General features: G+C 43.7%; 3 protein-coding genes across 4 annotated transcripts in view; 1 reads left to right on the forward strand and 2 right to left on the reverse strand.

Annotated features, from left to right (window-relative positions):
- Positions 1-1,463: 1,463 nt before the first annotated feature.
- On the reverse strand, positions 1,464-15,001 carry LOC106570141 (bone morphogenetic protein 8B). 2 transcript variants are annotated; one of them, XM_014142177.3, is made up of 7 exons: positions 13,365-15,001; positions 9,933-10,125; positions 9,366-9,514; positions 8,923-9,102; positions 8,646-8,725; positions 8,314-8,424; positions 1,464-3,587 (listed from the first exon to the last, which is right to left on the reverse strand). In XM_014142177.3, exons 1-7 carry the CDS (start codon positions 13,933-13,935, stop codon positions 3,438-3,440), a joined length of 1,434 nt encoding a protein of 477 aa, XP_013997652.2. In that variant the 5' UTR covers positions 13,936-15,001; the 3' UTR covers positions 1,464-3,437. The 2 variants fall into 2 exon arrangements, with proteins under 2 accessions (XP_013997652.2, XP_045549716.1); XM_045693760.2 differs by having other exon boundaries at positions 8,908-9,102.
- Positions 4,277-7,559, forward strand: LOC106570022 (uncharacterized). Its single transcript, XM_014141911.3, has 14 exons — positions 4,277-4,394; positions 4,606-4,712; positions 4,796-4,867; positions 4,957-5,040; positions 5,152-5,298; positions 5,388-5,468; positions 5,592-5,741; positions 5,862-5,911; positions 6,032-6,101; positions 6,203-6,289; positions 6,388-6,486; positions 6,608-6,688; positions 6,779-6,883; positions 7,471-7,559. The coding sequence occupies exons 3-14, from the start codon at positions 4,829-4,831 to the stop codon at positions 7,549-7,551; spliced, it is 1,074 nt and encodes a 357-aa protein (XP_013997386.2). The 5' UTR covers positions 4,277-4,394; positions 4,606-4,712; positions 4,796-4,828; the 3' UTR covers positions 7,552-7,559.
- Positions 15,002-19,172: 4,171 nt separating the features above from the next.
- LOC106570016 (microtubule-actin cross-linking factor 1) overlaps positions 19,173-23,502 on the reverse strand; it is a 280,592-nt gene continuing 276,262 nt past the window's right edge. Inside the window, 3 exon segments of the mRNA XM_082961118.1 lie at positions 19,173-21,640; positions 21,849-21,960; positions 22,871-22,981. Of these exon segments, the coding sequence (XP_082817244.1) occupies positions 21,384-21,640; positions 21,849-21,960; positions 22,871-22,981 (480 nt within the window). The 3' untranslated portion in view covers positions 19,173-21,383.

Consider the following 23,502-nt stretch of genomic DNA (forward strand, 5'->3'; position numbering starts at 1 on the left):
TAGTCCAATTGTACTGGCCTGTGTGATCTGTTGTACTTTGGTGCATTTTATTGCTTTGTTTATCACCTGAAAATTCAGTCTCAGCCAACAGTTGTTGATATCCTCTGTTCCTTACCTGACCCTTACAGACGCAGATGCCGGACCCGAAGACGTTCAAGCAGCACTTTGAGAGCAAGCATCCCAAGTCCCCAATGCCCCCAGAGCTGGATGATGTTGAGGCTTAAAAGACCAACACACACAATGGACCTACAGCTGAGTTAAGATGCTCTCATCATTCAGACTCCCAGTATACATGTTAGAAGCAAACTCTTTCCCCATGCTAAAGTTGTATTTTGTATGACTCAATATGTGGATATGTTGTCACTCATTGCCTTTCATGTTGTGATTCACAGACACACGATGACCACGATTAGAGCGCTGCGACTGGAACTTAATGGCGTCAAGAGACAAAATACTGAGACCCCTGGACATGGGTGGGGGAATATTTGTGTGACAATGACCTAAAATGGGGGGCAGAAGCACACCAGCACCCCATCTTTTATGTCCAATCACCCCTCAACTTCAGACTCTGTGGAAGCACCCATCTTAATTATATCAGCCCACTCTACCTACATCTCTTTTCCCTATGCTGCTTCCTTCATTAATACCTGATTCAATAACATCTAGACTGTTACACATCTAAAAGTGTAACGGTGTTACTGTTTTTGCAACTTTTTCTCAGTTGTGTACCGCTGTCTTACTTTTACGCCCAACTCTTTTCTATACCTCCTCCTATACACTTGTGCAAATCATTTCTGCTTTCTTTGAGAATGGTGTCATAGTGGAAAGGATTTGTTAATTGCCCAAGACTGAGCCTTGTTCTGCCTGTAAAAGGCCCTGGTCGAAACAGTGCCAAAATCACTTTTGATAGTCGCCAGGTCCACGTTGTAACAATTGTATTTTGCGTTTGACCATTTCCAAGAAATGTATAAATATATATGAAAGCTTTCCTCTGCCTATTTGATCCATTCTGAAGGAAAGCAGTGAATACGTTTTGTCTGTGTGTGAGAATATGTATGCCTTGTAATGCTGGCAGAAAATTGTTAGTTCCAAATGCAAGTTAAACGCCATTCCGTCTATACTGATACCTGACAAATGCATACTTACAAGTATTTTCAAATGTATTTCCAATATACTGCAATGCTATGTAGCTGAAGAGTGGTGACACTGTCTAGGATAGGAGTGTCAATCAGTTTCTGGAGGTCTGTGTTCACTGGCATTTACTCTCACTTCTGCAATAAATATTCTAGTTTATTTTATTACAAATATAGCAGTACACAGTCCTCCATAAATATGTTGACAATGACACATTCCTGTGTATTGGATCCTCTGTACATAGAAAAACGGCAAAATAATTGAATTTGACATTTTCCATTGCTACTAACGTGTACTGGTTACAGGTAGAATTAAAGAAATGCACAAACTTATGGTCCATATGTTTAGTGTTTTAATTGAACCATGTGTAGTACATCTAAAAGAGACAATGAGAAATTCATGGTTCAACAAGACAACATAGCCATCAAAAGGGTAGAAATTTAGCATTGCACTTATGTCACAGTACTTTACAGCTTTGATTGGATACATAGAATAAATGACAAAAGGTGATGGAATTATCTGAATTACTGTAGATTTGAATAGTTTAAGAGTTTAGTATGGTTATAAGTCGAATGTGAAGATCCTTCTTTATGAAGGAGGCAATGTGTGTTATTCATATACCATTCTCATACTCAAAATCAATATATTATACTGAACAAAAATATAAACGCCACATATAAAGTGTTGGTCCCATGTTTCATGAGCTGAAATAAAAGATCCCAGAAATGTTCTATATGCACAAAAATAGTATTTTTTTCAAATGTTGTGCACCAATTTGTTTACATCCCTGTTAGTGAGCATTTCTCCTTTTCCAACATAATCCATCCACCTGCTGACTGCAGGAATGGCCACCAGAGCTGTTGCAAAGTAATTTAATATTCCTTTCTCTACCATGTCGTTAGAGAATTTGGCTGAATATCCAACTGGCCTCACAACCGCAGACCACGTGTAACCACGCCAGCCCAGGACCTCCACATCCGGCTTCTTCACCTGCGGGATCGTCTGAGATCAGACACCTGGATAGCTGAAGAAACTGTGGGAATGCACAACTGAAAAATTTCTGCACAAACTGTAAGAAACTGTCACAGGGAAGGCTATCTGCGTGCTTGTCGTACTCACCAGGGTCTTGATCTTACCGCAGTTCGGCATCATAACTGACTTCAGTGGGCAAATGCTCACCTTCGATGGCCACTGGCACGCTGAAGAAGTGTGCTCTTCAAGGATGAATCCCGTGTCGCGTGGGCGAGCGGTTTGCTGATGTCAATGTTGTGAACAGAGTGCTGCATGGTGGCAGTGGGTTTACGGTATAGGCAGGCATAAGCTACGGACAACGATCACAATTGCATTTTATCGATGACAATTTGAATGCACAGAGATACCGCTATGAGATCCTGAGGCCCATTGCTGTGCCAGTAATCTGCCGCCACCACCTCATATTTCAGCATGTTAATGCGAGGTCCCATTTCGCAAGGATCTGTACACAATTCCTGGGAGCTGAAAATCTCCCAATTCTTCCATGTCCTGCATACTCACAAGCATGTTTAGGATGCTCTGGATCGATGTGCACGACAGCGTGTTCCAGTTCCCGCGACTTTAAAAAACCAACGAAGACGAGTGGGACAACATTCCACAGGCCTCAATCAACAGCCTGATCAACTCTACGCTAAGGAGATGTGGGCTCCCGAATGGCACAGCGTTCTAAGTTACTGCATCTCAGTGCAAGAGGTGTCACTGCAGTCCCTGGTTCGATTCCAGGCTGCATGACATCCAGTCATGATTGGGAGTCCCATAGGGCAGCGCACAATTGGCCCAGCGTCGTTGGGTTTGGCCGGGGTAGGCCGACATTTTAAATAAACATTTGTTCTTAACTGACTTGCCTAGTTAAATAAAAAAAGAACAAAAATGTATTAAATTAAATGTGTCCTGCTGCATGAGACAAATGGTGGTCACACCAGATACTGACTGGTTTTCTGATCCACGCTCCTATCTTCATTTAAAAAGGTATCTGTTACCAACAGATGCACATCTGGATTCCCAGTCGTGAAATCCATAGATTAGGGCCTAAAGAACATATTTTAATTGACTGATTTCCTTATATGAACTATAACTCAGTAAAATCGTTGAAATTGTTGCATGTTGCATTTATATTTTTGTTCAGTGTAGATACATACTATTTATCCTCATATTGCCAGATTATTGATATTAACTCCTGGCTGCAAGGTATATTACCCTGTTTGTATCTTTTGGAACAATGGTAGTGAGGTTTATTAAAATGATGTAGAATAGATGGGCCACCACAGATGTCACAGACATCCACAGGTCTTGACCACCATGTTGCGATGCTTCTTTAGGATCACATTGTTGTTGTCGTCGTAGAAGAGTACAGAGATGGGACTGAGCTTGGTGGGTGCGCAGCACGCTTTGGGAACCTCATCTGGCTTCAAAAGGTGAACCTGCCATGAAAAAAGGTCAATCAGACTTTTTCATACATATACTTTGATATAATCAATGATAATATCCTGTTTATAAAAGACATATGAATTATTATTATGCAGATGCTTCAGTGCTCTCCTACCTCAGTGGGCTGTGGCTTCGCCCCCCTTGTCTGAATGTGGTCAATATGTTTTAACCCAGGTTGTCTGTGCTCCACAAGACTTTATAGCCCACTGAGCCAAAGCCTAGACTTTCAGAAGTTCAACAACAACTTCCATGAAACAAGCTAAATCATTTCAATGGGCCATTGACCTAGCTAGTGACTTAAAAAACATTTGGTCTTTTATTTTACATTATACACACAACATAGGAAAGCCTCTCTAGACAAAATAGGGTCAATACAATTAGAATGATGACCAGGAACTGTATAGGATTCTAACGGTAACCATAGAGTTCCAAACCCATTTCTATGGCAACACAGCTGTCAATTTTGTAAACAACACTTTTCAAATATATGTGTTGCCATGAGACATCTAACCGTTAGAACATATCGGCGTTCTATTGAACGTTTTCTGTTCGAAAACAAGGAACCTGAATTTGCTGTTCAACAACAACAACCTTGACTGATTTTTGAGACCTGAGATTGAAACATCGACTGGAAAATGCCCGGGTGCTTTTCAACATTGACGGAGAGAGTGCGAGGACGTCGCGGCCTACTGCGTCGACAGGTTGTTCAAATTCATTTGTGGTTTGTTTTTCTTGTCTTTTTCCGTTTTGCAGGGTTCGCGATCGTCTGGAGGTGGACAGCGACAGCGACTTCGAAGATGGTATGTGGAGTTTTAAACTTCTTATTTTACCACATTCAATATTGACAATGTAATTTGTGAAATGTTGTGTATTTCTGTAATCCAGGCTTGCAAGCTAACGTTAACTTTAGTAATTGTTGCTAAACGATGCACTTTTGCTAGTAGTATTAGCTAGCGTGCTACATTTTACGTCCTAACAATTGTTTGTTTGTATTCCTTTTCCTAATTTTAGAATCAACTGTACTGGATGAGGTCCAATTGGATGTGCCACTGCTGCCAGTTATCCTTCATGTCCAGGATGCTGCTATCATCCTTGAGGATGTGCCGACTTTCCTTGAGGTACACTTTTCAGAAAGTTTTTGGTTTTATGTTTGAAAAGTATCCCTCATCTTCATTCTGAAAATCTTTGTTGTCTGCTTTAGGAGGCCACTGGTAATTGGCAGCTGATACTGATTATGTTCAGCCCCCTGTACTGTGGGCCTGTTGTGATCAGGGTAAGAGAACCACACACAGTCACATCACCGTTACAATGTTTGCTGTTTCTAACCTGAATGTATTGTAATGTCACCCCCCTCTTGTGCAGAACAATGCCGGTCCGGTGGCTAAAGCCTGGAGGACTTTCCAGTTCATCAGCCCCATTATCACCTACATGCGTGGGGGATCCCAGGTATGTGTCTTTGTAACTATCTAGTCCTAATCTACATTGTCAGAGTCATGTGATCTTGATGGAAATATGTTACAGCGATGACTGATGTTGTTTTGTTGTTTCTCTCCACAGCAGGTGGTGGTGAGGATGCACCATGTGAGTAGGGTTCGAGGCCTGGAGACTCAACTGGTGTGGGCCATCTCCAAGGAGACAGCCAGGCTTAGTCCAGAGGGCATCCCCTACTGTGCCACCAAGGTGCAGTCTGTCACTTGGATCCAGGTAAAATGTAAATACCACTGAAATAGTATTAGATTAGGCTTTTCTTCACTTATTCCATTTGGCCTTAACATGTCGTCTCTCTCTGTCAGTATGTGGCTGGCAGGGTGACCCAGTATGCATCTCACCTCCGCCACGAGACGTCTGTGGACGTGACGCTTGGCTGCTACCAGGTAAATAAACATTTTCCTATGTATATAGAATACAGATTACTGGGTATTTTTGCATTAGATATGCTCTGTTTTCTAATAACGTGTGTGTGGTAAACAGGTGTGTTGTGTGTGTTTTTGGAGCAGCAGACTGATGTCTCGGTGGTGTACGCTACTCTCCACATGGGGCTGGATGGGCTGCTCTCCTCCTCGGCGTGGTCGGAGGCTGCCTCCGTCTCTACGCCCACCAATCAGCAGTTCACTGAGCCAGAGCCTGAGGGCCACAACTGCTATGAGGTCAGATGTTAGACACACAGCTACACATTCTATTGACTAGTAGCATTAAGATCCTTCCATTGACCCATTGTTTGTCATGTCATTGGTCACTGATGTTGAATGTTTGTTCTGTTGTTGTAGGGCTGGGAGGAGGACCTGCTGCCTGAGGAGAGGGAGGTTCCTCTGCTAAAGTGAGTTCCTGTAAATGTCTGTGTAGTCTGGGCTTGTCAGATGCTGAAGGATAGTGGTCACCATGCTGTTATCCCCATTGACTCTAATGGTTGACATGCTCCATTCCCTCCCTCCCACAGCCTCTACCTTACCACCAAGAGAGTGGAGGACATCGCCCTGAGGCTCGTCTCCCTGCGCCAGGCCTTCACTGTGAGTGGACCCACTTTTATTTTTTCTCTCTGTATCTTCTTGTTCTGTCTGTCTCCTAGAGGAAGATGGGTGTCTCACCCTAACTCTTCCCTCTTCTCTAGACCCTGCTTGGTTCCACCCTGAGCAGGAACCATCTGTTTGTGGCAGGAAAGGTCCTAATGGGCGCACTGGTTCAGGCCCACCACATGGTAGCTCACTAACTCATTATTCATTCAAGGGAAAGAGAGCGTCCTCAGTGGGAAATGTCTTCTGTTCACTAACATCAATGCTCTTTGCTTTGTGATAGGACGAGGCCGAATTCATCCGTGCCTATAACGACTTTGTGGACTACCTGAGTGACCCCTCCAAGCAGATTGACATTGAGAGGGAGCTGGCTGAGGCAAAGGTGAGTTCATTAACTCTTTCATGTCTCACTTTGTTCTTCCACATGCATGTCTTTATACATCACAGTATCTGATCTATTTGAAATCATTCCTTTTTTCTCCAAATGTGTTGTCTTGTCCTAGATCCATCATGTTAACCTGATAGATGTCCTCTTTGAACTGGTGATGTTTGGGATGATGACAGCTCAGAAGTCCATGATGGTGGTAAGTAGCATCTCACTGGTACATGTTTCCATGTCTCTCTCTTGGCAATTTCACTTCAATTTCTCTTCTCTCCTCCTTTGTTTCCTTTAGCACCCTGGTGGGTTCATGGAGCGTCTGTACGCTCTCCTGTACTCCTTCCTGCCCGCTGCTGCCAGCATTGAGCCAAAGGCTGAGAGATACCTGCTGCTGCTCAATGTAAGAGTCGAGTTTACTTCCTTATTCCTAGTTTCCTTTTTCCTGTCGGGTTTCGACGACGGGAGTAACTCTCATTGTCTCCTTCCTCTTGGTAAGCTAGTAACTCAGAGCCATTATCTATGTGTTGTGTGGTGTTCTCTTCAGGGCGGGCTGATGGCTCTGCTAGATGACATGTTTGGGCAGCAGCTGGCCTGGTACTTTAACCCAGAGTCTCTGGTCACTGAGCTCTCCAGCCTCCTGGAGTACCACCTGGAGAACCTCATGGCCAGCATGTAGTCCTGCTGCAGAGATCTGAAAGACCACACTTCTCTCTGTCCGTCCATCTCTCTCTCTCTCCATCTCTCTCCATCTCTCTCTCTCTCCGTCCATCTCTCTCTCCGTCCATCTCTCTCTCTGTCCATCTCTCTCCATCCAGCTCTCTCTCTCCGCCCATCTCTCTCTCCTCTCTCTCTCTCTCTCTGTCCATCTCTCTCTCTCTCTCTCTCTCTCTCTCTCTCTCAGGATTTGAGGACATGAAGTGCTTCGCTGAGACGTGATTAGTTAACACCCATTAAATTAATGTATTCTCTTGTTTTCTCTCCCCACAGGATTCTTATGACACTTTGCCACCTAACAGGGATCTAGACACTAATGCACTACATTACTTTGCACTGAATTTTACATTTTGAAATAAAATAACTAGTAGTTCAAAGCATTTGTCTCTGTCTTTTCATTTACTTGATCATTTCATCACTATTACCTCTTCCTGGAGTTATGAGGCTAATATTACATGAACAATTATGCTTTATTCTTTAGATATGGAAATAAACAACAACGTTTAGTTGATTTACAGGTACTACAGGCCCACACTTTATGGCATTGTATTGTGATGTGTGATACTGTACTGACTCTACAAGCTGTCGAAAGTGTTCTACAGAGATGCTGGCCCATGTTGACTCTAATGCTTCCCACAGTTGTGTCAAATTCGTTCAATGTCCTTTTGGTGGTGGACCATTCTTGATACACCTACTACCATACCCTGTTCAAAGGCACTTAAATCTTTTGTCTTGCCCATTCACCCTCTGAATGGCACACATACACAATCCATGTCTCAATGCTTAAACATCATTCTTTAACCTGTCTCCTCCCCTTCATCTACACTAATTGAAGTGGGTTTAATAAGTGACATCAATAAGGGATCATAGTTGTACCTGGTCAGTCTGTCATTTAAAGAGCAGGCATATAGTATACAGTCGACCACTTCAGTCTTGAATGTAACTTCTCACTATCTGTACTCTACATTAAGAGTCTGCCATCGTAGCCTCAGTTAACATGGGTATTTAACTTTCAATCTGCCATATTTCCCATTAATGTCTGAGCCATTTACCGTCTTTCCTACTTAAACCAATGTTAGCGTTCATGTGAGAGAGGGTGTAGTAGTGCATACTGACCACTAGTTGGATCATAGCGTGGTTGGTGGCGTTCATGCAGGAACCCAGAGGGTAGAGGCATTCTCCATCACAGTAGAAAGCAGAGTAACCCGTAGGAGCCAGGACCCAGTCCTAATGGAGAGAAATACCATAGAAATAGAATGACAAGATTAGATGGACTAGAACAGACTATATTTCTATCAGAAATACATACACTCCAATGCACGTACTACACAAATGCCTTGCTTCCTTAAAAATACTAATTGTGTGTTACAGCAAATAAGGTGATACAATGTTAGCTCATGATATTATCTATTCAGTAGAATGAGTAGTTAAGGGAGACAGAAGCTTACCTTCCAGCCTAGGTCACTAAAGCTCACATATAATTCATGTCTCTTACAAGCCTGACGCCCACTGTTGACGTGGCTGTGATCTGAAAGGGACCAAACAATATGTTTTGAGACAGGACACACTGTAAAGCACACTTTGGATGCATTGGATTTACAATAAAGACACAATTAAATGTAAACACAACTAAGTAATTTTGTATTTTGGATGAACTATGCCATTAAACAAGCTTCACAGCAAGATATAAAACCAGTGTTGTCCCCTAACCTTGTAGGACCTCACCATGTATACTGGGCAGGGGCAGGTCATATTTGGGCTTCCTCTTGCGGGGGTTGGGTTTCAGGGCGCGTGGGGGGCGACAGGGGGCCTGGCTGGCCCTGAAGAAGGTCACCATGAAGGGCTGTTTGGAGCGGGGGCCCCTTCGACCCACCAAGCCTACCCACCCAGCTGACAAGGACCGGTCTGATGGAGAGAAAACAATGTCTGTGTGAGATATAATCGTGAGGTAAACCAAAACAGCATATCTCCATTTCTATGTTTTTACTAAACAATTACAAATACTATGACATTACAGTGTTACTGCGCAGGTACTGGTGTCGTATTCTGAGTTATCTTGCCTCTAGTCAAAGGCATAATAATCAAGAAATCCATATTGTGGGTAATAACCTCCCCATCGGCAGAGCATTTCCTGACCCTGACCATAGTATTAACTCTATGAGGCTCACCCTCCTCTGTCTCCACATAAAGCCGGATTCCCAGGTTGCTGCGGGGGTGCAGGAGCCAACGGTTGCTGGCAGATGTCACGTCAAAAGCCAGCCAGCCCTCCTGCCCCGCGGGCACTGACTGCATGTCCAGCAGCACCAGCTCTGGCTCTCTGAGGAAAGCAGAGGAGTGGCATGAGATAACCTCTGGAGAGATACACAAAGCATGTTGTATGGCCATGCAGTAGAGACAAACAAACAGAGAGACAGCCACTGAGCTTCAGCCCTCTCGAGAACCAAGTTTGTACAAGACGTCCTCGCAAGACCACAACGTGGCCAAATGAGTTCTATTGCCAGGAGCTGTTTGAGGTCAAGTTGAATTGCAATTCTTTTTAAACATTGCATTTTGCCGCAGCAACAAACCATGGTGTATAGAGAGAAGACAGAGTATTCAACGAGAGTGAGGGGAATATAAAAGGGATTATCTGATATCCTTGATCCTTTTTTCATGCAAAAACCAAACCCGATCCTATAAACATGTCAGGGAGAGAGCGTTAAATAGACATATTATGTCAATCTAGTGGCAGGAACCTGTGTTTGTTCTCCCGTTGGATCTCGTAGACGGAGATGTGCAGGGTGCGGTTGGCCCTCTGGCCCATGGTCAGGGTCTTATAAATGCGGAACTCTGCAGCCGTGACTGTCTCCCCCTGGGGGAGGGGCGTCAGGTCAAAACGGAACTCCTTCCAGTACGGCCGTGGCTGCAGCAGGTCCCGCTCCTGCTCCACTGAGGTAGAGGAGGAGAGAGGAAGGTCGATGTAAGGCCACTGACATTTTCACATGTAAACAGCACAACACCTCATATTCACACCTACACTACTTCCACTCCCCTCAACAAGCCCTGAAAAGACTAATACAAACACAGAGATATTCTCATTGTATGATGCAGACATTCCCACATGACACAAGAAGGACAGGAGAGGACAAGGGCAGGGGGGAGGCGAAAGAGCAATACATCTAATACGTAAGTGTGTGAATGAGAAGACCGAGGGAAAGAGAAGAGCACCAGAAGTGGGAAGGCATGGAGGGAGATGGGAGGATTGGAAGGTGAGGGACTGAGTCATTGGAAATAGGGGGAACGAGAGGAGCGGAGCAGACGTGTGGCGCGAGGTGAGCCCAAGTGAAGGAGGACTGGATAGTGATAACGTAGAGAGGGGAGAGAAAGAGGCAGCGGGGAAAGACTGAGAAATATAGGGATGGACACGCAAGCGCTGGTCACTCACCGCAGCGTCTCAAGCGAGACTACGTACATGAACACACACATACTTGAAGACACGCTATATTTTCTCTCTCTCTCTCTCACACACACACACACACACACACACACACACACACACACACACACACACACACACACACACACACACACACACACACACACACAGGGAGCCCTGCAAAGCAGAGAAACAACCCTGGTCGGTCTCTGTAGTGTACAGTAATTAGAGACACTAAGGGCCTTCAACCGCAGCAGCTGCTCAACAGACACACCACTAACTACAGGTTGGGCAGTATTTTTAGAGTGGTCTTCTGCAGTATTCTGAGCCTTTTCTCCATTTCTCTGTGTGTGTGTCAGTGGGGCCTGTAATTCCTTACAGCTGTGTCCCCTGCGCACGTTCTTGAGCGGGTTGCATGGCCTTGACTGGTTCAGATTGATAGGGTGTGTGTGATGGGTGATTCCAATTGACAGGGGCTAAAAATGAGAAACTGTCTCGATGAGTTAGATGGCCTTAAAATGGTGGTTCAAGGCATCACACCAGACATTGTCAAAATAAGATCAAGTGAAACATTAACTGAAAGGCATATACAGTGCCTTGCAAAAGTATTCATCTCCCTTGGCATTTTCCTATTTTGTTGCATTACAACCTGTAATTTAAATTGATTTTTATTTGGATTTCATGTAATGGACATACACAAAATAGTCCAAATTGGTGAAGTGAAATGAAAAAAATGACTTGTTTCAAAAAATAACGGAAAAGTGGTGCGTGCTTATGTATTCACCCTCTTCGCTACGAAGCCCCTAAATAAGATCTGGTGCTACCAATTACCTTCAGAAGTCACATAATTAGTTAAAATAAAGTCCACCTGTGTGCAATCTAAGTGTCACATGACCTGTCACATGATCTCAGTATATATAAACCTGTTCTGAAAGGCCCCAAAGTCTGCAACACCACTAAGCAAGGGGCACCACCAAGCAAGCGGCACCATGAAGACCAAGGAGCTCTCCAAACAGGTCAGGGACAAAGTTGAGGAGAAGTACAGATCAGGTTTGGGTTATAAAAAAAAGTGAAACTTTCAACATCCCACGGAGCACCATTCAATCCATTATTAAAAAATGGAAAGAATATGGCACCACAACAAACCTGCCAAGAGAGGGCCACCCACCAAAACTCACAGACCAGGCAAGGAGGGCATTAATCAGAGAAGCAAAGATAACCCTGAAGGAGTTGCAAAACTCCACAGCGGAGATTGGAGTATCTGTTCATAGGACCACTTTAAGCCGTACACTCCACAGAGCTGGGCTTTACGGAAGAATGGCCAGAAAAAGCCATTGCTTAAAGAAAAAAATAAGCACACATGTTTGGTGTTTGCCAAAAGGCATGTGGGAGACTCCCCAAACATATGGAAGAAGGTACTCTGGTCAGATGAGACTAAAATTGAGCTTTTTGGTCATCAAGGAAAACGCTATGTCTGGTGCAAACCCAGCACCTCTCATCACCTCGAGAACACCACCCGCATCTGAAGCATGGTGGTGGCAGCATCATGCTGTTGGGATGTTTTTAAATCGGCAGGAACTGGGAAACTGGTCAGAATTGAAGGAATGATGGATGGCGCTAAATACAGGGAAATTCTTGAGGGAAACCTGTTTCAGTCTTCCAGAGATTTGAGACTGGGACGGAGGTTCACCTTCCAGCAGGACAATAAGCCTACTGCTAAAGCAACACTCGAGTGGTTTAAGGGGAAACATTTAAATGTCTTGGAATAGCCTAGTCAAAGCCCAGACCTCAATCCAATTGAGAATCTGTGGTTTGACTTAAAGATTACTACACAAGTGGAACCCATCCACTTGACGGAGCTGGAGCAGTTTTGCCTTGAAGAATGGGCAAAAAGCCCAGTGGCTAGATGTGCCATGCGTATAGAGACATAACCCAAGAGACTTGCAGCTGTAATTGCTGCAAAAGGTGGCTCTACAAAGTATTGACTTTATTTTGCATCTTCAAAGTGGTAGGCATGATGTGTAAATCAAATGATACAAACCCCCCAAAAATCAATTTTAATTCTAGGTTGTAAGGCAACAAAATAGGTAAAATGCCAAGGGAGTGAATACCTTCACAAGCCACTGTAATTACACAAATATATAACAAAAACAGTCATATATGGTACAGTAAAACAATATGTACATCCAAATACTGTAGAAATACGAAGAGAGACTAGCATATTAAGTGTTGAAGCAATACGCAAAATGTCTATAAAAGTAGTGAAGAGAAATAACATGAAATCACGTTTCCCCACGGTAACAAGGTTTCTGATCTCATTCCAGGAGAGATAGAGGAAGGAAACAATTGGGAAAAGGATGTTTAATTTTTATGCCATTTCAGATAAGCATCAGTAGGTCTACTGTCTGGGCTGGTGCAGCACAGGAAAAGTCTCTCATGTGATAACAAGTCTGTCCCTGAGAGGTGAACTGGTTCAACTCTGCATAAGGTTGCCAGGTTGGCGTAGTTTCTCATTGAAAATTCTAGCTATATGACCTTTTTCTGTTACATCAGCTCTTTGCAAGACATGTAAAAGATCACAGGAGAAGTTTTGGGCCAGATCAGGCCCTGGGGCCTCTATTTTGAAAACACTACTGGGAGACCATTGGCTGAACAAACAACTCCTAACTAATTGGATAACGAGACAGAAAGTAATGGCCAATTAAAATACAGGAATTTAAAAGTACAGGTGTATCAACGGTCAGTAGCTCACCCAGGTTAACGAAGCTCATGACCGTATCGGCCTCACTGACCACCGTCCCCAGCGGCGGCATGTGTGTGCTGAGAGTAGGCAGTGCAGCATGGCTGACGTGGCCCGTCAACCCGTCCAGACCACCGAACCCCAGTCCCCCTACCTCATTCCCTATTCCGTTTCCCTCATCCCCCTCGGCCGACACAGCGTGGTACAGGTCCAGCATGAAGAGGGGGGCTGAGGAGGGCGGTCGGAGGGGAGGATGGGGTCTGGGCCGACCTGGTAGACCCAGGATGGACAGGATCTCCCTCTGCATCTCTTTCTTCTCTCGGCTGCTGAGGCGGCGGAAGCTGGAGTGGACGACTCCTTGGGCCTGGTGGCCCCAGAGACAGAGCAGCAAGGGGACGAGGATGAGAGCCACAGGGAAGAGCGGGAGTTGGAGAGGGTGTCTGTAGGTACTGTTGTTGTTGCCACGGATGCGTCTTCTTCCTGTGCATGGGCAGGCGTGGGTGTAGATGTACATTCTGGAGGCATCTGGTCTGTCCAAGCTCTCTGTGGTTTGAGATAGATCTTTCAAGGTGTCCGCTGACATAGTGGAAGAAGCTCTACCCGGGTGCTTTTATATTTTCTTTATTTCTAACTTACAAGTCTTCGGTTGGTCTATGTTCTTTTGGCCTTCAATCCACAAAAGAGCAGATAGTACTCTGCAACGCACACCAAAGTGCACATATACAGTAACAGTCCCTCTGTGGTGTGTGTGTGTCTCAGACAATTTGCATGTCCCGTCTGTCTGTGTATGCCAAACTGTCTTACAAGTATCACGGATCGGTCACTAACAAAATGCACTTCTGTGATTTGTGATGGGAGATGTTTAGATCAACGGTAGACACAGAGATGTTTACTTTCTTTAATTCCCTCTGTTTATCTCCCCTCTTCGCCCTTTCTATTACTTTAATCTCCCAACCACTGCTTGTCTTTTCTCTTCTACCATAACACGACTCTACTCATGCGACACACACAGAAAACAAAAATGAAAGCAAAGGTATAATTACAACTTTTTTTATGATCTGATGAAAAACAAAACGTTGGTCTTAGAAATGGCTCCCTTTAAAAAAGTACATTTGAAGGATGTTGAAAGTAGTTAAGAGAAAGGGCAGGATTGGTAGTCATTGAAATTTGAGAAGAGAACCAAATAATCAGACCTGTTTTCAGTCTAATCTGTCTTCAGAAGGATGAGGGGAAAAACACCCCACACCTGCCGTTCCTCAAAGTCGGCTGGCAAACATCAACCTGATCCAACGCAAGGAACAAGATCCTCAGTGGAAAAATGATCTGCAGTCCACCTCTCAATCTTTCATTCTTTAATCCACAATTCTGGGGAACTTTTTATCCATCAAACATTCTTTGTTTGTTTGTTTGGCCCACTTGTGTCTAACTCCAGATGTTTCCAGATGTCTTCCTCAAACTTTGTGTAGCTCCTACTTAAAATCCTTGGCACGTTGAGTAATTTGTCTTTTATTCCTTGCTTTTGTATTATCCTTTTGTATTCCCCCCAAAAATCCCCTAAACCACCTGTTTCAAGTAGAGAACAATGCCAGTATGTTTGTCAGCGTACTGTAATGTGCCCTTTGAGAGTTTAGCTCATGTAAGGGCGCTTCAACACTGCTTGAGTTGTCCATCACCAAGAGGGAGTGTCCCATACAGCCTCCTCCCTTCTCTCTCCCCCTACATCCTCTCCCAACTCTCTTCCTTATTCCTCCCTTTGGGCTTTTTAAAATCCCCTCCCGTTTATCTTCTCATGATCCCTTACTTTCATGGGAAAATATCATGGAATCCCTTCAGTGTGATGAAAAATACATACACCGAATATATTTTATGAGATTAAGAAGAAGAAAAAAAAATCTCTAAACTTGGTTTACTGGACACGCTATCCCAACACTAACATTCAAGCATCGGGCGAACCTCTGACATCACAGCGGAGTGTTTTAGCTGTGGTTTGGAATCCTGGGGAACCACAAGGAGTGAATGACCTGCCAAAACCTGCCAGAAGAACACATAGATGAACAATCGTACCGTATCTTTACACCGAATACTAAAAACATAAAAAGGTAGACTGCTGTAGCTTAAGGTCTACTGTCAAAACATGTACCCCATGAAATGTTGTTTAAGGTATTTTATACGTTTTCATTTCCTGTTAAACAGATTGCGAGTTGTCTTCACCTCATTCCAGTTTGACTGCAATACTGTGTGTGGTGTGCTAGCAAGGCATTTGAGGGAAGAAATTACAACACATTCAAATATAGTAGTGAGGGTCAGCTCCATGCCAGCGTGTGTATGTTGGACTTCAAAGCACCCTGGGACTTGCGGCCACTTTGAACGGCACGAATACTAACTGACCAAACCAAACCGACCAACATTTTTTTCTTAAGCCAGGGAGTCAGAAGTGCCATGAATGAGTATTTTCTGTGGTATTTTTGTTTTTCTTTCTCCAGTGTTGAGGGATTTTAGGGCCGGCGAGAGGGATGAAGGGATGGCGAGGGTGAGAGAATGATAAGAGGGAGTCCATCAGTTTGTCGTCAGAGTGAGGATAGGTAGTGAGGACAGACGGGAGGATAGATGGGGATGGTGGGAGAGGATGTGAGTGGGTTTGGAAAGTTCCATGTAAACACACACAGCTGCCCAGGGAAGACTAAAGACCAAATCCCATCCGCCTTCAGTGGAACCACCAAATAAACCAAGGCGATTCTCCCACTCACGCACACACGCAGAAACCAAGCAACTCAATTCTTACACTTAGCTACTGCGGAAGCAGAGAATGAGATTAGACCTGAGTTACGTCTCTCACAATATAGAATAAGCAGTAGAGAAACACGCCCATCCATGACCACAGAGACCACCCTCCCTCTCTTGAAGATCCTACTACAGGGTGTGTCCTTATCTCTGGGGAGGATAATTGTACCCTAACCTAATTACCAAGCCATTTCCGGTGTGCAGAGAGACCTTGTGGTCTATACTCTCTTCCAGACACACACGTAGGCATGGAGACACGGCCGCAAGCACACGCATGGAAACATGTATGTGGACATTGCATGTACACAGTGCCTTCAGAAAGTATTCACAACCCTTGACTTTTTCCACATTTTGTTGTTACAAAGTGGGATTAAAATGGATTTAATTGTCATTTTTTTGACAAAGGTCTAAACAAAATACTCTGATGTGAAAGTGGAAACACTAATGTATCTTGATTACATAAGGATTCAACCCCGAGTCAATACATGTTATAATCACCTTTGCAGAGTGATTACAGCTGTGAGTCTTTCTGGGTAAGTCTAAGAGCTTTTCATACCTGGATTGTACAATTAGTCTTTTAAAAATTCTTTAAGCTCTGTCAAGTTGGTTGTTGATCCTTGCTAGACCTCCATTTTCAAGTCTTGCCATAGATGTTCCAACCGATTTAAGTCAAAGCTGCAACTAGGCCACTCAGGAACATTCAATGTCGTCTTGGTAAGCAACTGCAGTGTACATTTGGCCTTGTGTTTGAGGTTATTGTTCTGCTGAAAGGTGAATTTGTCTCCCAGTGTCTGTTGGAAAGCAGACAACCAGGTTTTCCTCTATTCCGTTTCTTTTTATCCTAAAAAACATCCTAGTCCTTGCCGATGACAAGCATACCCATAATATGATGTAGCCACCACCACGCTTTAAAATATGTAGAGTGGTACTCAGTGATGTGTTGGATTTATCCCAAACATAACGCCTTTGTATTCAGGACTTACAGTGAGTGTACAAAACATGAAGGACACCTGCTCTTTCCATGATATAAGACTGACCAGGTGACCAGCCTTGTTCACATTGCAGACCTTAATGCTCCAATCAGTTAGGTTTTTCAAATTCATTTTGGAATACTGACTGTCCAAACAGCAAGTTACAAGTGCCCAAATCGGGTGTGTGTGTGTGTGTTCAGACAGCAGTAATTTGCTGACATGGCTATGCTTGTTGTCAAAGTAACGACGGGTGTGTGCACAGTGGTGTAGGCTGATTGCTGTTGGTGCTCGTGGTTCCTATCACTCAGAAGTTATGTAGCAAGCTAAGGTCCTGTCATGGACATTTCCCAGTTGCTTTGAATGTTCAAAATCATAGTGTAAGAACACCTTTAAAGCCTCAAAGGATAAGATGATCCAACTTTCAAAACAAATCCTTTTTGGCCACTGCAGTCAACTAGCTAGCCACTGCAGTCAACTAGCTAGCCACTGCAGTCAACTAGCTAGCTGTTTAGCATTCTAGCACATTCACTCATTTGTTTGTAAACAATTAACAGTCGGGGCAAATAAATCAGATGACCAATCAAGTCGCATTGCCAGGAATCTGATTTGTTTCTGACTTCAAACCACCTAGGAAGGTGGTTTTTAAATGTGGCTTGAAATATCCGATTCCATGTGCTTTTTGGCTGTTCAAACTGCAGGAAAAAGAACAGATTCCAATCGGATATGCAACAAAAATTGGATTTGAGCCACTTCAAACTGCCAATATGAACAAGCCTTTTTTTAATGTAAATTGTTTAATCCACTCCAATCAGTGTAGAGCATGGTTCTCCAACCCCTTTCCTTTAGCGCTACAGTCCTGTAGGTTTTTGCTCCAACCCTAATCTTGCACACCTGATTCTAATAATTACCTGGTTGATAAACTAATTCATGTAAGTTACAACTGGGGTTGGCGCGAAAACCTACAGGAGGGAAGCACTCCAGGAATAGGGTTGGAGAGCCCTGGTGTAGATGAAGGGGAGGAGACAGGTTAAATACAGACTTTTAAGCCTTGAGACAATTGAGTGTGCCATTCAGAGGGTGAATGGACAAGACAAAATATTTAAGTGCCTTTGAACGGGGTATGGTAGTAGGCGCCAGGCACAGTGGTTTGTGTCAAGAACGGCAACACTCCTGGGTTTTTCACGCTCAACAGTTTCCCGCGTGTATCAAGAATAGTCCACCACCCAAAGGACATCCAGCCATGCAACTCAATATTAGGACAGTGTTCTTAAATGTTTTGTACACTCAGTGTAAAGTTAAACAGGATGCATGTTTTGAAATATTCTGTACAGGCTTCCTTCTTTTCACTCTGTCATTTAGGTTAGTATTGTGGAGAAACTACAATGTTGTTGATCTATCCTCAGTTTTCTTCTATCACAGCCATTTAACTATGTTTTAAATTCACCATTGGTGAAATCCCTGAGCGGTTTCCTTTCTCTTCGGCAACTGAGTTAGGAAGGACGCCTGTATCTTTGTAGTGACTGGGTGTATTGATACACCATCCAAAGTGTAATTAATAACTTCACCATGCTCAAAGAGATATTCAAAGTATACTTTTCTTATTTTTACCCTACAAATAGATGCCCTTCTTTGCTGGCATTGGAAAACCTCCCTGGTCTTTATGTTTGAAATTCACTACTCAACTGAGGGGCATTAAAGATAATTGTATGTGTGGGGTACAGAGACGAGTCATTCAAAAATCACGATGAACACGATTATTGCACACAGAGTGAGTCCATGCAACTTATGTGACTTAAGTACATTTTTACTCCTGAACTTATTTAGGCTTGCTATAAGAAAGGGGTTGAATACTTATTGACAAGACAATTCAGCTTTTCATTTCAGTAAACATTTCTAAGAACATAATTCCACTTTGACATTATGGGTATTGTGTGTAGGCCAGTGACACAAAATCAAAATTTAAATCAACATTTAGAAAGGGGTGTGAATACTTTCTGAAGGCACTGTATGTAAACACACTTCTGCCTCCGAATGAAAGAAAAAAATCAATACACAATGACAACTTACATTTTTTTACTGCAAGCATATTTTTAATACAAAAAGAAAACAAAAAAGGTTTATAATCTTAGCTTTTTTATTTTACACAATTGACTTCTAACCCCGCCTCCCACCAACATATTTTCTCTTCATCACAGAGAATAACACCGCATCAAAAGGTGGGTTCCTCTTCGGCGTCCCCGGATCCCCGCCCCCAAAGAGACAATAAATAAATAAAATCACCTCCAGATGACATTTGCGCTCATTAAGTTTTCATATACGTCAGCTCTCACATTAAGTTTTCATATCCGTCAGCTCTCTCATTAAGTTTTCATATACGTCAGCTCTCTCATTAGGTTTTCATATCCGTCAGCTCTCACATTAAGAAACAGGGGAGCACATTTGCAGCCATCAAAGACATGACAATTCAAACGCCTGTAAGGAGGGACACTGGGGGTTCAGTTCCCTGTCATCCATATTTGTAGTTTTTTTGTCAACACAATAAGGGCAACCCCTTTGGTCATGTTCAGGGAGATGTAGTCATTAGCAAAAAAGGCTGCCATGGAAATCAAGTCAGCTTCCTAGTTGAGTAAAGTTATGTTAAGAAGTAATATCATACAACGTTGAAGAGAGGAGCAGACATTTTCCTTGGTACAAAATATCATGATTTTATTATATTAATACTAATCATTCTCCAAGGTGATGATACAGAACTGAAAAATAAATAGAAATGTTTTCTTAAACTACAAATGCAAAACTAAAACAAATACAACAGGATTATAAATTAACCAGAATGAAAGACATTCACAAATGAAATCTTTGCATACAGTGACGCAAGTCGATGACCTTTGATTCCTGTAACACGTGACGACGACACACGTATACAAAAATGTGTGTTTGCGGCTATGGGGTTTCCAGCGGCAACGTAGGGGGAGGGGCAATGTGGAATTACAGCGATACACCGTCAGCGTGTGCTGGTCTTCAATCTCTAATCGTAGAATTATAGTCGCTTAAATTGTGTGTCCTTACAATCCACTACATTGTTTCACACGGTCATGTTTTTGCTGTTAGTGGGGGTCCCACCAAGAAATAGTGCTTTTCTTCTCAGAAACAGGTTTCATATTATAGGACATGAGAAACCCTCCATTCCATCAAACACACACTCACATACACACCTTTAAACACACTTCCAATGTTGCAGTGGTTTGTGAGGACATTGCAGTGTGTTTCCCGCCACTTCCACGGTCTCCTGGGCTTGAGGTTTAGGCAGTTAGCTCAGTGCAGGAAGTGGTCAGAGTGGCGCCGCCCAGACACTGAACAGTAGATTCACGCTAGTCTGGATGTTCCCGACCCACAGACATGCTGAAGTGTCATTCCTTTTCACTTCCCAGTCCAGGGCAGGAAAAAAACAAGACGGCAATCATTGCATATTTTCAGTTGAACTCATGGTGAGAAAAAAAAAAAAAAATGTCCACAATACCCACAATCCAGTTCTTTTGAATGCCATTCTCCAGGAAGTTCTGAGTCATTTAATCTCTCCCCTCAATGTGTGTGTGTGTGTGCTTCAGTTCTGTGCGTGTCAGTGTGTACATACACAAAGTAGTTACAAGGCTCTACCTAACGTTCTCTGGAACTCAGATTAGGTAAAAGTAAGGACAGAAATGTGTAACAGTAAGGCAGCATTATGTTGGTTGGTTGTCGGTTCAAATTGCTGTGGCTTTCTCTACAACAGTCTAGCACAATCCCGTTACGAGACAGAGCACACAGGAGACTGGAAGGCAAACTGGGATCTGGGTTTTAAAAGGGGAAAGTTCTGTTCCGTCTAAGTGCACGAACCCGACACCCCCAGTGAGTTTTTTTCGAGTGTGTGTACGAGGGAGGAAAAGAGAGATATCTTCCCCTATCTATCCCTCTCTCTCCCTACCCTTCATACAGTACTCTTGGTGCATGAATCCCATGCAAGCCCTATGGATGGACGTTTGGATCAAATGTGACACCCAATATGGCCGCCAGTAGTCTGTTCACTATAGAGCGTCTCTTTGAAAGGGAGACGGTGCGTTCTACTTGATATAATTCTATAGTCTGGACATCTTCCCTATTTCATCATGGCTGGTGTTTTGGGAGGCTGGGGAAGCCCTTGGAGTCAAACCAGCCCGATAGTTAGATGTATGACGCTGTTATGTTGACGACTCTATGGTTGGCTGTATGACATTGTTATGACGTCTTTTTGACATCTCCTTCACTATTTCTTCCCAGAAGCGGGTGTCTTGGGGCTTGGGGCCTTCTTGGAGATGGTAGGGATCTTGGAGGGCTTGGCCGCTCCTGGGAGCCGGGGGGTGTCCGAGGTGTCCGAGCAGGCCGAGCGAGTCTCCAGGAGCTCAGAGGCATCCGAAGCGTCGCTGCCCCGCCGGCTGCTTGCCCTGCTGCCCGCTCGGCTGCCCGCTCGACTGCCCGCCCGGCTGACCGGACCACTGGCCCCCGATGGGGTACGCTTGGGGTCTGAGAGGAGAAGAAGAAGAGAGAGGGAGGAAACAGGGAGGAAGGAGGTTAAGTGTAGGTAATGAGGGATAGAAAGAGAAGAATAGAGAAAAAATATATATATTTAGTCTCATTTTAATTATGGGAATCATATGTTCCAAGAGAACAAAACTAGAGGACTGAAAATAGGAATCAAAACTGGTATGAAAAATCAGGACTTTGTTCTTACCGGTACGTCCAGGTTTAGTAGAAATGGGTGTAGCTCCTCCATTCTCTCCAGTCAGAGACCCTCGGCTGGAGTGGAAGGTGGGCCTCTTCAGCTTGGACCCCGACGCTGCTCCCTATATATATATGTCAGACACAGGGAATGTCAGGCAGTGGCAAACTGTGGCACTGAAAACATTAAAAAGGTCCAATGCAGCTGTTTTTATCTCAATATATAAATATTTCTGGGTAACAATTAAGTACCTTACTGTGATTGTTTTCAATTAAAATGGTCAAAAAGAAACAAAAATAGCTTCTTGGCAAAGAGTACTTTCTCAGCTAGTATTTTGCTAGGACTGTCTGGGAATGGGGAGGGATAACTGAAAATGTGCTGTTATTGGCATAGAGGTTTGGAACTCTTATTGGTCCAACTCATTTACCGCATGGAGCTGTCGCCAATGCAAGGCCAAAACAGGCAGTCTTTTCAAATAACTCTTACACTAAAAGGGCTTTATCATAATTTTCACAATTTAACAGTTTTCCAACCACAGTGTGGAAATATATATAAAACACAGGAAATCCCATTTTTGACTCCACTGGGCCTTTATAAAGGTAGACTCTACAACATGACATCATCATACACAACAGGACGACTTCCTCATTACACACATCAACCAAACCGAGTAGAAATCTGCCAAGGCTGCCACACTATTGGCTCGTCCCAATTTGAGTCTTGAGGCATGTCGTCATTTTGGAAGTCAACAGTGAATTCGAATGTTGTTGATGTTCGTAAGAAGGATGTTGCCCTGTTGTGTATGATGTCATTTTGCTGCATCTACCTTTAACATGAAAACAAGATATGATGCAAATATATTCAGTCTGAAAGCTGAATTTCAATGTCACGTCACTTATATCCTCGTGGTCCCATTGCACAGTGTGCACTACGCAGTGTATGGCCACCCGTGAGTGAGTGATTGTGTGTGTGCGTTAGTGCGTTATTAGTTCGCTGGGGCTTGGAAGGGGTGGCGGGAGGAGTCAGTGTGTTACCTCATGCCCAGGGGTGGTGTGGTCGTGGTCTGGGCAGGACTGGCACTTGGTTGGTGTTGGAGTTTTACTGTGTGCCAGCCAGGGCTTGGCATAGCCACGCGAGTTTGAGGACTGGGATCAGCAAAGGGAAGAAGGGAGGGAAGAAGGCAGCCAAGGGGAATAAAAAAAAGGAGGAGAAGCAGGAAAGTAGAACAAAGGAAAATAGGGAAAGGGAGAAAGGGGAAGGAGGGGAGGCAGGTAGTGTAGTGCAGTGTGTTTTTGGTGCGACAGCGGATGGATTTAAAAACGCAGAACGAAAAACAGTGGAGGGAGTACATTTTTCAAGCGAGGTTAGCAGGGGGTGGATGGAGGGATTTAGGAGACAAAAGAAAAATACAAAAACAAAGAACAAATAAAATCTCACAGTTAAGGACGTAGGTGATTGCTGTTGACATGCAGAAACAGGGGAATTCCCATTTCAACACAGACACACATACACAATACAAAAATCACACAACTAACAGAGACTACACAACTAATGATCAGTGACCACAAAACAGATGATTATGGGTATTCTGGTTATATAGCTTCATGCTTTGTCCTCCAAGACTGGCTGCACCTTGGCTGGACTGCTACACTAATTAGAGTTCAAT

The sequence above is a fragment of the Salmo salar genome, chromosome 14 (genome assembly GCF_965601325.2).
Source record: "Salmo salar chromosome 14, fSalSal1, whole genome shotgun sequence".
Lineage (NCBI taxonomy): Eukaryota > Metazoa > Chordata > Actinopteri > Salmoniformes > Salmonidae > Salmo > Salmo salar.